Source organism: Dipodomys spectabilis, unplaced genomic scaffold (assembly GCF_019054845.1).
Source record: "Dipodomys spectabilis isolate Male_0828 unplaced genomic scaffold, ASM1905484v1 ptg000095l, whole genome shotgun sequence".
NCBI classification, from domain to species: Eukaryota; Metazoa; Chordata; class Mammalia; order Rodentia; family Heteromyidae; genus Dipodomys; species Dipodomys spectabilis.
The window spans coordinates 18,159,710-18,173,005 of record NW_024870772.1 but is presented as its reverse complement, the minus strand read 5'-3'; the positions used below and the strand labels follow the sequence as shown (position 1 = coordinate 18,173,005).

The 13,296-nt window shown below is 38.7% G+C and overlaps 2 protein-coding genes across 12 annotated transcripts in view; one reads left to right on the top strand and one right to left on the bottom strand.

The window, feature by feature from the left end:
* The window catches only part of Naa16 (N-alpha-acetyltransferase 16, NatA auxiliary subunit), a 64,133-nt gene that overhangs the window by 20,386 nt on the left and 30,451 nt on the right, over positions 1-13,296 (bottom strand). For 9 of the 11 annotated variants that reach the window (XR_006148256.1, XR_006148257.1, XR_006148258.1 and 6 more), the window contains 2 exons: positions 10,374-10,480; positions 2,237-2,309 (listed from right to left, as the gene is read on the bottom strand). Coding sequence is in view for 6 of the 11 variants with exons in the window: in XM_042685681.1 (XP_042541615.1) it covers positions 2,237-2,309; positions 10,374-10,480 (180 nt within the window). In the remaining 5 variants the exon portion in view is untranslated. Of the gene's footprint in view, positions 1-2,236; positions 2,310-9,281; positions 9,317-10,373; positions 10,481-13,296 lie in introns of those variants that run through there. The other 2 variants (XM_042685686.1, XR_006148260.1) reach the window with 2 other exon arrangements.
* LOC122112763 (60S ribosomal protein L39-like) lies at positions 1,634-2,005 on the top strand. The gene has a single exon (XM_042685687.1). The coding sequence runs from the start codon at positions 1,682-1,684 to the stop codon at positions 1,835-1,837; it is 156 nt and encodes a 51-aa protein (XP_042541621.1). The 5' UTR covers positions 1,634-1,681; the 3' UTR covers positions 1,838-2,005.

Sequence of the window (13,296 nt, the reverse complement as noted above, 5' to 3'; positions counted from 1 at the left end):
GTTGAAACGTATACATTTAATAAATATAGCTAATATAGAAAATGAAGATTAAGAAATGAAAAAAAATGAAATGAGTACTGAAGTCCTTAGGTCAGCAGTCCATGATAAACCTTTTAATAGACTCATCAATCTAACATCAAATAAGAGCATCAGAATGCCTTCTGCCTCCTGATGTGATACACATCAAGCACAATGTACAGCCTGTAAAGTACTCAGCCAGCTTCTATCTACATTCCAAAAAAATATGATATATAATAAGAATGACATATAGTAAACTGATACCATGAGAAAGCAATCAGACAAATCTAAAATATGAAATGCTCTACAAAACAAATGATCTTTAAAAAAGATATTTTTAAAAAGAAGGGCTGATTATTGCCCTACATTAAATGAAAATAAAACCTCAATGCAAAAAGTAGCCTTAACTAGATTTAGATCGAAATATGTCCATTAAGCAAGAATGTATTATTCTGAATAATGAAGGAAACCTCAATGTAGACTGGGTACTAAATATTATGATACAGGATAATATGTATATATTAACTGGAAGTGCATACTTCCAGTGTTTTATTTGAAACATCGTATCTGAAATTTGCTTTAAAAATATTCAAAGGGCTGTGTACTGGTCCTGTAATCCTAGCGGCTTAGGAGGCTAAGATCTGAGGATCTCAGATTAAAGCCAGCCAGCGTAGGCAGGAAAATCCATGAGACTTTTTTTCCATGAGACTCTTATCTCCAATTAACCACCAAAGACTGGAAGTGGAACTGGGGCTCAAAGTGGTAGAATGCTAGCCCTGAGCAAAAAAGAGCTCAGGCACAGCGCCCAGGCCCTGAGTTCAAGCCCCACAACCAACAAGAAAAAAAGTACATAGATATAGATAGATAAAATACTTATGTAATGTATAAATGGTACATATATTCAAAGTATAATGATATGAAAAAGACAAATGAAAACCCTAGATATTATCTGCATGGCTGATAACAATCTAGTGAGTTTTCAATTAAGCTGTCTTGATTTATACATGCCCCCATAAATATGGAAACACATGACTAAATCACGCAGGATTAACAGTTTAAAAAAAAACACACAAAAACAAAAAACAGTAGAAAATGCAGAGAATTAAGGAATTCGGGAAAAATAGGTTCCAAATAAACTAACTGCTTGATGTTCAGCAAGCCACTCAACCTCTCAGGTCTGTTTACTTGTGTTAAAATAGGTCTAACTCCTACTCTGAAAGATTATGGAAATTTTAAGCCAAGTGCTGGTGGCTTATGCCTATTATCCTACCTACTCGGAAGCAGCCAGCCCAGGCAGAAAAGTCCGTGAAACTCTTATCTCCAAAAAACTACTCAGAAAAAGCCAGAAGTGGCACTGTGGCTCACTAACCTTGAGCACAAAGAGGCTCAGGGACAGCCTTGAATTCAAGCCCCAGAAGCAGAAAAACAAAAACAGGAATTTAAAAAAAAAAAAAGGGCTGGGAATGTGGCTTAGTGGTAGAGTGCTTGCCTAGCTAGCATGCATGAAGCCCTGGGTTCGATTCCTCAGTACCACATAAAAAGAAAAAGGCAGAAGTAGTGCTGGGCTCAAGTGGTAGAGTGCTAGCCTTGAGCAAAAAGCTTAGGGACACTTTTCAGCTTTTGTTCACCATCGTGGTTACTGTGCCTTCCAGAGCTTCCCATCATGTCTTCTCACAAGACTTTCAGAATCAAGCGGTTTCTGGCCAAGAAACAAAAGGAAAATCGCCCCATTCCCCAGTGGATTCGGATGAAAACTGGTAACAAAATCAGGTACAACTCCAAGAGAAGACACTGGAGAAGAATCAAGCTGGGTCTGTAAGGAATTGCTTCAGATGCTCACATATTTATGCTCTACCATGAACCAGTCAAGCTATAACGTCAATACTGCCTGGACTGACAGTTGGGCATTTTTTAAATTGATTTTTCTTTGGTTATTTTAATAATGGGCACAGTAATAAACATGTAACAAACATTACATTTGAATCATTTAAAAAAAAAAAAAGCTTAGGGACAGTACCCAGGCCCTCAGTTCAAGCCCAAGGACTAGTAAAAAAAAAAAAAAAAGACTGAAAGTGCTCTCATTTCATGAACTAGTTCAAAAGCTATTTAATAAGTAGCTAGCATGTAGCACACATATAATAAACAAAATAGTATTCCTGTGATTAAAAATAAATTGAAATGAGTAATCAAATTCCAATTCAATCTAAATTGAACTTACCATGGGGGCTAAAAAAGTCACACCTTTTAAGAGAGGCTTCATAATTTGTAACAAGTTCTTGGATTATAGAAACCTGTCAAAGAAACATTTAAATTTTTTAAGTTTACTAAAGGTATTTTAATTACTAATTAAATTAGATCTGAAAAACAGTTTATTTCAGGACATTGAACTACTAAGAGTATCACTATTAGGGCGTCTGCTTTGTTCCACCTGCCTATTTCAGGCAGGAGGTAAGAAAAAAGAACCTATACACTGCTGTTTTTATATACTGTTTGTTTGTTTTCCCGATTATGGGGCCTGAACTCTGGGCCTGGCCACTGTCCCTCAGCTCTTCAGCTCAAGGCTAGCACTCTACCACTTGAGCCACAGCACCACTTCCAGCTTTTTCTGCTTATGTGATGCTGAGGAATTGAACCCAGGACCTCATGCATGCAAGGCAAGCACTCTACCACTGAGCTACCTTCCCAGCCCCTTTATAAACAATTTTTTTTGGGGGGGAGGGGGACGGGGGGCCCGGTCGTGGGGCCTGAACTCTGGGCCTGGGCGCTGTCCCTCAGCTCTTCAGCTCAAGACTAGCACTCTACCACTTGAACCACAGCACCACGTCTGGCTTTTTTTTTCCCTGCTTATGTGGTGCTGAAGAATCGAACCTAGGGCCTCATGCAAGGCAAGCGCTCTACCACTGAGCCACCTTCCCAGCCCTAGAAACAATTTTTAAGAATAGTAATTTCTCATCTCAATAAGCATGTATAAGGTTTTGAAGGCAAATTATTATTACAAGCCAGGCACTGGTAGCTCATGCCTACAAGCCTAGCTACTCAGAAGGCTGAGATCTAAGGACTGTAGTTCAATGCTCACCCAGGCAGTAAAGTTCATGAGACTTTTATCTCCAACTAACTACAAAAGAAAACCAGAAGTGGTGCTGTGGCTCACTTGCTTGAGCAAAAGAGCTGATGGACAGCACCCAGACCCCCAGTTCAAGTCCAACAACAACAACAACAACAAAAAGTATTATTACAATACCTATTTTTTTTTTTTTTGGGTCCGGTCGTGGGGCCTGATGGGCCTGGGCGCTGTCCCTCAGCTCTTCAGCTCAAGGCTAGCGCTCTACCACTTGAGCCACAGCACCACTTCCAGCTTTTTTTCTTTTTGCTTATGTGGTGCTGAGAAATCGAACCCAGGGCCTCATGCATGTAAGGCAAGCGCTCTACCACTGAGTCACCTTCCCAGCCCCTACAATACCTATTTTTAAAATAAATACACCATGTATTTATTAACAGCAATCTTTTGGCCTTTTATTCCCATTTGGTGAAGCTATAAGACATATAAATATTCAGATTTCCAAAACTGCTACTCCTTATTAAAAAGTCAAGTAAAAAGATTCTAGGGTTGAGAGGTAAACATGAAATTTTAAATGACTATATTTTGCCTATTATTGCTAGTAACTCTGGCAAAGGGAAGAAAGTTAAACCTACACTTAATTACAGGTTTTCTGCCCAATTTTAAAACAAGTTCTGAAATTTTACTTACTATTTATTTGGTGAAAATTAGAGCTTTAGTTATTTTTATTTTCAGAAGAAAAAAAGCCATTTCCTTCTTTCTCAGGTCTCTTTACCAATTAATCAAAATTTATTATGGCTTCCCACCAATAGAATTAAGACAGGCAGTAAGGAAATAAAATGGAACCACATTAACAATCAGGAAAATGGGAAACAGAAAAAAAAGATGTCAAGAAAATTTACATGCAATGATTTCACTAACACATTCAGAGAAATACACTCAGTGAAAGTATGAGTCGATTACAGTGGTCAAAAATGGGTATATTATTTTTGTTTTAAATAATGAAATGTATGGTTTTTTAATATAGTGGTTCCACTGGGCATGGTGGCATGTTTTTGTAATCCTCACATGAGAGGCTGAAGTAGAAATATCCTGTGTTTAAGTCCAGCATAGTCTATCTTGTGAGGCAAGCAAAACAGAAGAGGGGAGAGGAAAGGAGGAGAAGGAAAGAGAGGGTGGCTTTTGTTCATATCAAAAAACTGTTTTCTCTGTAAAAAGAAATCTCTGCATACATTTCATTTACAGAGTAAAACAGTGGTCATCAAAGGCTAGGAAAAGAGGGGAACAAAGAAAAAGTGGGCAATGGATAGAGAGATACAGTTGGATAGGAAGATTAAGTTCTAATGCTCCATAGCAAAGCAGGGTAACAATAGCTCTTAACAATTTTTTTTTGTATTTCATAAAAACTGTTAAGAGAGGAGCTGAAGATTCCCAGTCAAAGAAATGATATAGATTGAAGAAATGTTAATTCCTCTACTTGATCATTATATACTACACATATTTTGAATTATTACACTGTATCCCATAACATGCATTTATATCAATATTGTACACATTTTGAATTATTACACTGTACCCCATAAACATGCATTTTATATCAATAAAATAAATGCCAAATTATAATTTTATCATTATTTGTTTTTACCAAAGTTTGATTATTTTGGTTTTAGGAAGAATAGTACTGAAAGTATGATCCTCAGATCATTAACATCATCAAGATTCAGTACCACCCAGTAACTTGTTAGAGACACATACTTTTGGACAGCACCCCAGACAGAAAGAATCAACATTTCTGATTCAACACTATCTGTTTAACAAGTCCGCTAGTTAAGTCTGATACACAAGTAAGAGATTGAGAACTACTAATACTACAAAACAAAGTTAAAGATAATGGATATCTTGAATCTATCATGACCACCAATTTCACTTAGACTACCAATAACTAAAAATGTATTTTTTCTAGGCTTAAATTTTTAGTACTCAAATTGCATAGGCAATTTTTTTCATGAACTTAAAATGCCATCTACTGGCAGTCTGGAAAAACTGCAACTAGGGTATTTTTAAATAGGGTGTGTACTTTAGTTACTGGAGAATAAAATGCTGAGTAAATTGTAATAATAATTATAGGTAACTAAACAAATAACAAAAAAATTAGTAAGAAAAAAAGTATAAGACATATACCAAACAGAAATATAAACATGGGTTGGATGACTGGCTCAAATAGTAAGTAGAGTATCTGCCCAGCAAACACATGACCCTGAGTTCAAGTAGAGTATCTGCCCAGCAAACACATGACCCTGAGTTCAAACCCAAGGAACACACACACCCAAAATATAAACACCTATATATTTGGGGCGGGGGGGGGGGGGGGCGGATGAGTTGGGGGAGTACTGGTCTTGGCGCTTGAACTCATCCTGGATACTATCCCTGAGCTTTACTGCTCAAGGCTAAAGCTCTACCACTTGAGCCACAGCTCCACTTAAGGCTTTTCTGTTGTTTTTGAGTAGTTTATTGGCAATAGAGACTCATAGACTTCCCTGCCCAGGCTGGTTTCAAACCATGATCCTTAGATCTCAGCCTCTTGAGTAATTAAGATTACAGGCATGAGTATCTGGTATCCAACTTAGATATATGCATACACATGCACACACAATGTGTGTGTGCATGTATATACAGCATAAGGCCCTGAGTTCAAGCCCCAGTACTGGTATACACAAAAAAGCTAGTCATGGGGCTGGGAAGGTGGCTCAGTGGTAGAGCGCTTGCCTTGCATGCATGAGGCCCTGGGTTCGATTCCCCAGCACCACATAAGCAAAAAGAAAAAAGCCGGAAGTGGTGCTGTGGCTCAAGTGGTAGAGCGCTAGCCTTGAGCCGAAGAGCTGAGGGACAGTGCCCAGGCCCAGAGTTCAGGCCCCACAACTGGACCCAAAAAAAAAAAGAGAGAGAGAACTATAGACCCATTTCTTTGATGACCATCGATGCAAAACTTCTCACAAAATTCTGACCAATCAACTTCAATAATTCACACACACAAAAAAATCATACACAATGATCAAAAAGGATTCATTCCAGGGATGCAAAGCTGGTTCGATATACGCAAGTCAATATACGTAATTCATCACATCAAAAGGAACAAAGACAACAACCACATCTCAATAGATGCAGAAAAAGTATTTCACAAGAACCATACCCCTTTATGATGAAAGCTCTGGAGAAACTAGGAATCCATGGAACATTCTTCAATATAATAAAGGCTATGTATGACCAACCTACAGCCAGCATTATACTTAATGGCGAAAAGCTAAAGCCATTTTCTCTGAATTCAGGAATGAGACAAGGATGTCCACTCTCTCCACTTCTCTTCAATTTAGTATTAGAATGCCTAGCTACAGCAATAAGGCAAGACGCAAACATAAAGGGAAACCAGATAGGGAAAAATAAAGTAAAACTTTCCCTCTTTGCAGAGAACTTGAGTCTATACTATATTTAAAGAATCTTATACACTCCACTCCCAAGTTACTCAAGCTGATCCAAAACTTTGGCAAAGTAGCAAGGCATAAATAAAATCAACTCTCAAAAATCAATGGCTAGCTGAGCATTGGAGGCTCACACCTATAACCCTGCTACTCAGGAGGCTGAGATCTGAGGATCACAGTTCAAAGCCAGCCCAGGCAGGAACGTCTTGAGACTCTTATCTCCAATTAACCACCAGAAAACTCGAAGTGGCGCTGTGGCTAAAGTGGTAGAGCATCAAGGCTCAGAGTTCAAGCCCCATGACCAAAAAAAAACAAAAACAAAAAAAGGCTTCTCTAAATGCAATAATGATAAGAGTATGGCTGAAATCAGGAAAGCTCCTCCTTTTCTAATAGCTCCCCAAAATAAAATACCTAGGAATTCATTTAACCAAAGAAGTGAAGGATCTCTATGACGAAAACTTTTAAAACCTGAAAAAGTAAATTAAAGCAGAACTAAGGAAGTGGAAAAACTTCCCAGGCTCCTGGATTAGGAAGATTGTGAAATTAAACCAGAACTGAAGAAGTAGAAAAACCTCCCAGGCTTCTGGATTAGGAGGATTGTGAAAATGGCAATACTTGTAAAGGCTATCTACAAATTCAATGTAATACCCATCAATTTCCTAACATCATTCTTTAATGAAATAGAGGAAGCAATCCAAAAATCCATATGAAATAACAAAAGACCCTGAATAGCAAAAGCAATCCTTAGCGGAAAGAACAGTCCTGGAAGAATATCAATACCAAACTTCAAACTCTATTACAAAGCTATAGTAATAAAAATAGCTTGGAACTGGCACAAGAACAGACCTCAGGACCAATGGAATAGAACTGAAGACCCAGAAATGAACCTGCAAACCTATGGCCACTTAATCTTTGGTAAAGAAGCCAAAAAAATAGGGTGGAAGAAAGACAGCCTCTTCAGTGCTGGCAAAATTGGTTAAACTTTAACCTGTAGAAAACTAGTTAGATCCTTATATATCACCCTGCACCAGAATCAATTCCAAATAGATCAAAGACCTCAAAATAAAAGCAGACATCCAAAAACATTACAGGAAGGTATAGGAGAAACTCTAGGGCTCCTTGGCACAAGCTGAAATTTTCTTAATAAAGACCCAGAAACACAACAAATCAAATAAAGGTTGAACAAGTAGGATTGCAATTAGACTGTAGAGCTTCTGCATGGCAAAGGACATAGCTAGCAAGATCAGTAGAAAGCCCACAGATTGTGAGACCTTCACTAACTATACAACAGACAAGGGCCTTGTATCTAAAATATACTTAGAACTCAAAAATTAAATCCCCCAAAAACAAATCCTCAAAGAAGCAACCACCCGATTAATAAGTGGGCTAAAGATTTAAAAAGACTTCTCTGAAGAGGAAATAAGAATGGCCAAGAAATGATTAACTTCTCTGGCCATAAAAGAAATGCAAATCAAAACAACATTGAGATTCCACCTCACCTCAGTTAGAATGACTATAATCAAGAAATCTAATAATAGATGCTGGAGGGGATGTGGCCAAAAGGGAACCCTACTACACTGTTGGTGGAAGTGTAAATTTATTCAACCACTCTGGAAAGCATTATAGAGGTTCCTCAAAAGACTCCACATAGAGCTCCCCTATGACCCAGCAATCCCACTTCTGGGCATTTACCCAAATGACAGCAAACAAGGCTACACTAAATCTACCAGCACAACTATGTTTATTGCAGCATTATTTACCAAGATATGGAATCAACCCAGATGCCCCTCAGTTGATGAATGGATCATGGATCGAGAAAATGTGGTGTGTGTGTGTGTGTGTGTGTGTGTGTGTGTGTGTGTATACACACACACAAGAAAATGTGGTATGTATGTGTGTAAACACACACATACACACAAATAGAATTCTATACACCCATCAGAAAGAATGACACTGCCCTATTTGTAAGGAAATAGAAGGACTTGGAAAAAAAATCATACTGAGTGAAGGAAGCCAAACCCAAAGAAACACAAGTCCCATTGTCTCCCTTATTTGTAGTAATTAGTATATACCTAGGATAACCTTAGCAGATGAGGAGAATAGCTCAATAGCTATGTACATGTGACCATATAAGATAATGCTAAGCGAAATGAACTCCATGACATGGACACAAAAGGTTTTTATTGGGGCTGGGAAGGTGGCTCAGTGGTAGAGCGCTTGCCTTGTATGCATGAGGCCCTGGGTTCGATTCCTCAGCACCACATAAAGCAAAAAGAAAAAAGCCGGAAGTGGCGCTGTGGCTCAAGTGGAAGAGTGCTAGCCTTGAGCCGAAGAGCTGAGGGACAGCGCCCAGGCCCAGGGTTCAGGCCCCACAGCCGGACCCAAAAAAAAAAAGTTTTTATTTGTTGTTGTTTTTTTAATATACTCTTGTGACTCTTTTGTTTCTTTTGTATGTTCTTCCCCCTATGGTATATCCCCTGTTGTCACTGTATTTGATTTTGGGATCCTGGTATTATATATACATTTATTTGAATCAGGCAAGAGAAGGGGAACAACAGAATGGTGAGACACAGGATGGGGGTGGGGGAACCAATGTAACAGCCATATACACAAGACAGTATGTTTGAAATTATCTGTACAACTTGGGAGGGGGGAGGTGGGAGGGAGAGAAAGAGGGAGAAAAAAATGAGGGAAGGGGTAACAAGTTAGACAAGAAATGTAATCACTACCTTACTTATGTAACTGTAACCCCTCTGAACATCACCTTGACAATAAAAATTTTTAAAAATATTAATATTTTCAAAGGTTTTGGGTTTTTTAAATTAACATATGTTAGTTGTACAAGCAAGATTTGTTGTGACTTTTTGTTCACCAGTACTGGGGCTCCCACTCAGGGCCTCATGCTCTCCCTTAACTTTTTTGCCAAGGCTGGTGATCTACCCCTTGAGCCACAGTTTCACTTCCAGCTTTTTGGTGATTAATTGGAGATATGCGTCTCATATGCTTTACTGCCCTTATTGGCTTCATAATCCTAAAATCTCAGCCTGAGTAACTAGGCCAACTCATTGTGATATTCCCATACAAGCCTACAATGTACTCTATAAACCTCACACCTTCTATCACTCTCCGTTATCATTCTCCCCTCTTCTGAAAATAATTTCAGCAATTTTCTATTTTTATCCATGCATATAGGTGTGTCAATCATATTATCCCTCGTTTGCCCTCTCCATTAACCGTCTCTCCTAATACCACTCCCCACTCTGCTGTCATCTTTTTTTTTTTTTTTGGGGGGGGGGGGGGTGTGTGGTCCGGTCATGGGGCCTGAACTCTGGGCCTAGGCACTGTCCCTCAGCCCTTCAGCTCAAGGCTAGCTCTCTACCACTTGAGCCACAGTGCCACTTCCGGCTTTTTTTCTTCTGCTTATGTGGTGCTAAGGAATTGAACCCAGGGCTTTATGCATGCACGGCAAGCACTCTACCACTGAGCCACCTTCCCAGATCTGTCATCTTCTTTTTTAGTATATATTAATTATACAAAAGGATTTCCCTATGGTATTTTGTACATGTATATATTGTATTTTCTTTACTACCTCTCTAAAAATAATCTTATAATCATCTCAAAGTTTTTGCTTTCTGTAAATTTCATAGATTGATTTTCCTCAGATATTATTTATATCAACTATATATAGTTTTAGTTATCTGTTATTAGACTTAATTACTAAGGTAAACAACATTAATAGAGAAATGAGATTAATTCATAGCATATATTACTTGGAAATCTTTCTATAAGAATAGTAAAACTGAATAAATACCAAATTTTACCTTTTCTGTATTGTAATATAAAGATTTCAAAGTAGTGAACAAGGGTGGGCACCCTTTACTGAAGTTTGCTCTCAGGAACTTATCCACTGGTTCTCTAAATTTTTCACCTAGAAACAAAAGCACATTCTGTTATGTTTGATTGATATAAGTAATTCTTAAATGATTTTGCAAATAAAAACAAAGGTCCCTCATAAATAATTATGCCCTACTCAACATTTTTTTTAACATTTTAGCAAGGATTATTTTAATAAAACAGGATTAAAGTAAAGTGATAGAAAAACAGTTCCTACTCCCCATGCAGGGAATGGGAGTTAAAGACTCACCCTATTCAACTTACTTTTTTTTGCCAGTCCTCGGGCTTGAACTCAAGGCCTGGGCACTGTCCCTGAGCTTCTTTTGCTCAAGGCTAGCACTCTATCACTTGAGCCACAGCGCTACTTCTGCCTTTTTCTGTTTGTGTAGTACTGAGGAATCAAACCTAGGTCTTCACACATGCTTGGCAAGCACTCTACCACTAAGCCATATTCCCAGCCAGCCCCCTATTCAACTTTTAAGCCCCCCAAAATTAAGCACCAAAACTTCAATTGGCTACTCTATACTATATGTCCCCTGGAAGTAGGTTAAAAATATCTTCAAAGAATATTTTTTAAATAGGTAAGCAAAAGGATTGGGCAGTTTAAAAGAATAAACATAACCCACTAATCATCCTAAACATAGCCAACACCAAGCATTTGCTTGACCTCTCACTCACTAGTATAGACCAAGTCTTATCTACAACTCAAACCCTATAGACAACTCATAAAGCACTCTGAAGACTCCTATAGCCGGCAGTATAATCAAGGACTAGTCGAATTATCTTTTTAAACACAATCATCACTGAAAAATAAAAGATTTTATTGTCTTGTCAGAAGCTACTCTAAATTCCTTTTCTCAGTCACCTTTGTCTAATTCAGATTATACTGAAGATTTTATTTAAAAGATAAATTATCCAACTCACAATTATTCATAATACTGAAAGCAATTACTAGATTATCTGAGACCATACAGATATGAGAAAGAATGAAAATGCTTTTCATGCACTGAAAAAGGACAGATCTCTGAACAGTGAAAAGGAAGTCCAGATGCACAACAGTTCATTTTTGTTAAGACAGAAGAAAAAGAAAGCTGTACACAAACTTCTCACACATTTTTCTTGTCTTTGCATAATTTATTTCTAGAAAAATACACCAACTAGTAACAACGGTTGTCTAGAAGTAAACTCAGCCAGTGAGAAAGGCAAATTACTTCACTCATCATCCTTTTTATATCCCTTTAATTTGAAATTAGATGGACTAGTTTTATAAGAAGCTTGCATAGTCACAAACCATATTCCAAAATTACTACTTATCTCATTGTTTTTTCTTTTGTATTATTATTCTTTGGGGGAAGGGGGGGGTCCGGTCACGGGGCCTGAACTCTGGGCCTGGGTGCTGTCCCTCAGCTCTTCAGCTCAAGGCTAGCACTCTACCACTTGAGCCATAGCACCACTTCTGGCTTTGTTTTTTCTTTAGATATAAGAAAAACCTTTCACCAGGAGTAGTGGCTGCCACTTATAATCCCAATAATCCCAGTGACTCAAGAAGTAAAAATTGGGAGGATAGGCTGGGAAGGTGGCTCACTGGTAGGCAGAGCGCTTATCTTGCATGCATGAGGCCCTGGGTTCAAATCCTCAGCACCACATAAACAAAAAGAAAAAAGCTGGAAGTGGCACTGTGGCTCGAGTAGTAGAGCGCTAGCCTTGAGCTGAAGAGCTGAGGGACAGTGCCCAGGCCCAGAGTTCAGGCCCCATGACCAGACCCCCCCCCCCAAAAAAAAAAATCGGAAGGATACAGTTTGAGATCACCCAGCAAAAAACCAGTGTGATCCCATCTCAAACAGCCAGGAGTGGTGGTACATGTCTGTCATCCCACATACACAGGAAGCAGAAATATTTGTATCACAGTCCAGGCCTACCCAGGCAAAAACATGAGCCCCTATCCCAAAAACGAATAAAGCAAAGCAGAAAGAGCTGGAAGTACAGTTCAAGTATAGAGATCTCCTAGCATGAACATGGTTTATTTTTTTTTTTTTTGGGGGGGGGGGGGTCTGGTCATGGGGTCTGAACTCTGGGCCTGAGCGCTGTCCCTCAGCTCTTCAGCTCAAGGCTAGCGCTCTACCACTTGAGCCACAGCGCCACTTCCAGCTTTTTTCTTTTTGCTTATGTGGTGCTGAGGAATCGAACCCAGGGCCTCAGGCATGCAAGGCAAGCGCTCTACCACTGAGCCACTTCCCAGCCCAGAACAAGGTTTTTTAATAAAAGATATACCTTGAGACTGATTTTAAAAAAAGAACTGAAAAAAAAATTTCAAAAAGCTACTTATGGCATGATTCCATGTATATAAATGTCAGAACAGTCAAATCTACACACACACAAAAGGAGTGCCAGAAAGTGAGGTTAACAGTAGCTCCTAGTGGTTAAGAGATTTCTGGTGGGGGGTGGGGGTGGGGGGGAAGATGGGATAGGAAGGGGAAAGAAAGGAGGAAGCAACAACGCTTGATAAGCAATGTACTCATTATCTTGCCCATGTAATTGTAACCCCTCTGTACTGTATTTTCACAATAAAAAAAGACTTCTGTTTAGAGTAATGAAACTTTCTGAAACCACATAGTAATAATCCATCATCCAGTGAATATACTAAAATACTGAGTGACACCTGAAAAGAGTGGGTTCTATATTTTAATTATCTTTCAACAAATATTTTTAAAAAGAGACACAAGATTAGGCAGTAGCTCATGCCTGTAATCCTAGCTACTCAGGAGGCAGAAATCTGAGGATCATGATTTGAAGCTAGCACTGGCAAGAAAAGTCTATGAGATTCTAATTTCTAACCACACACACAAAAAA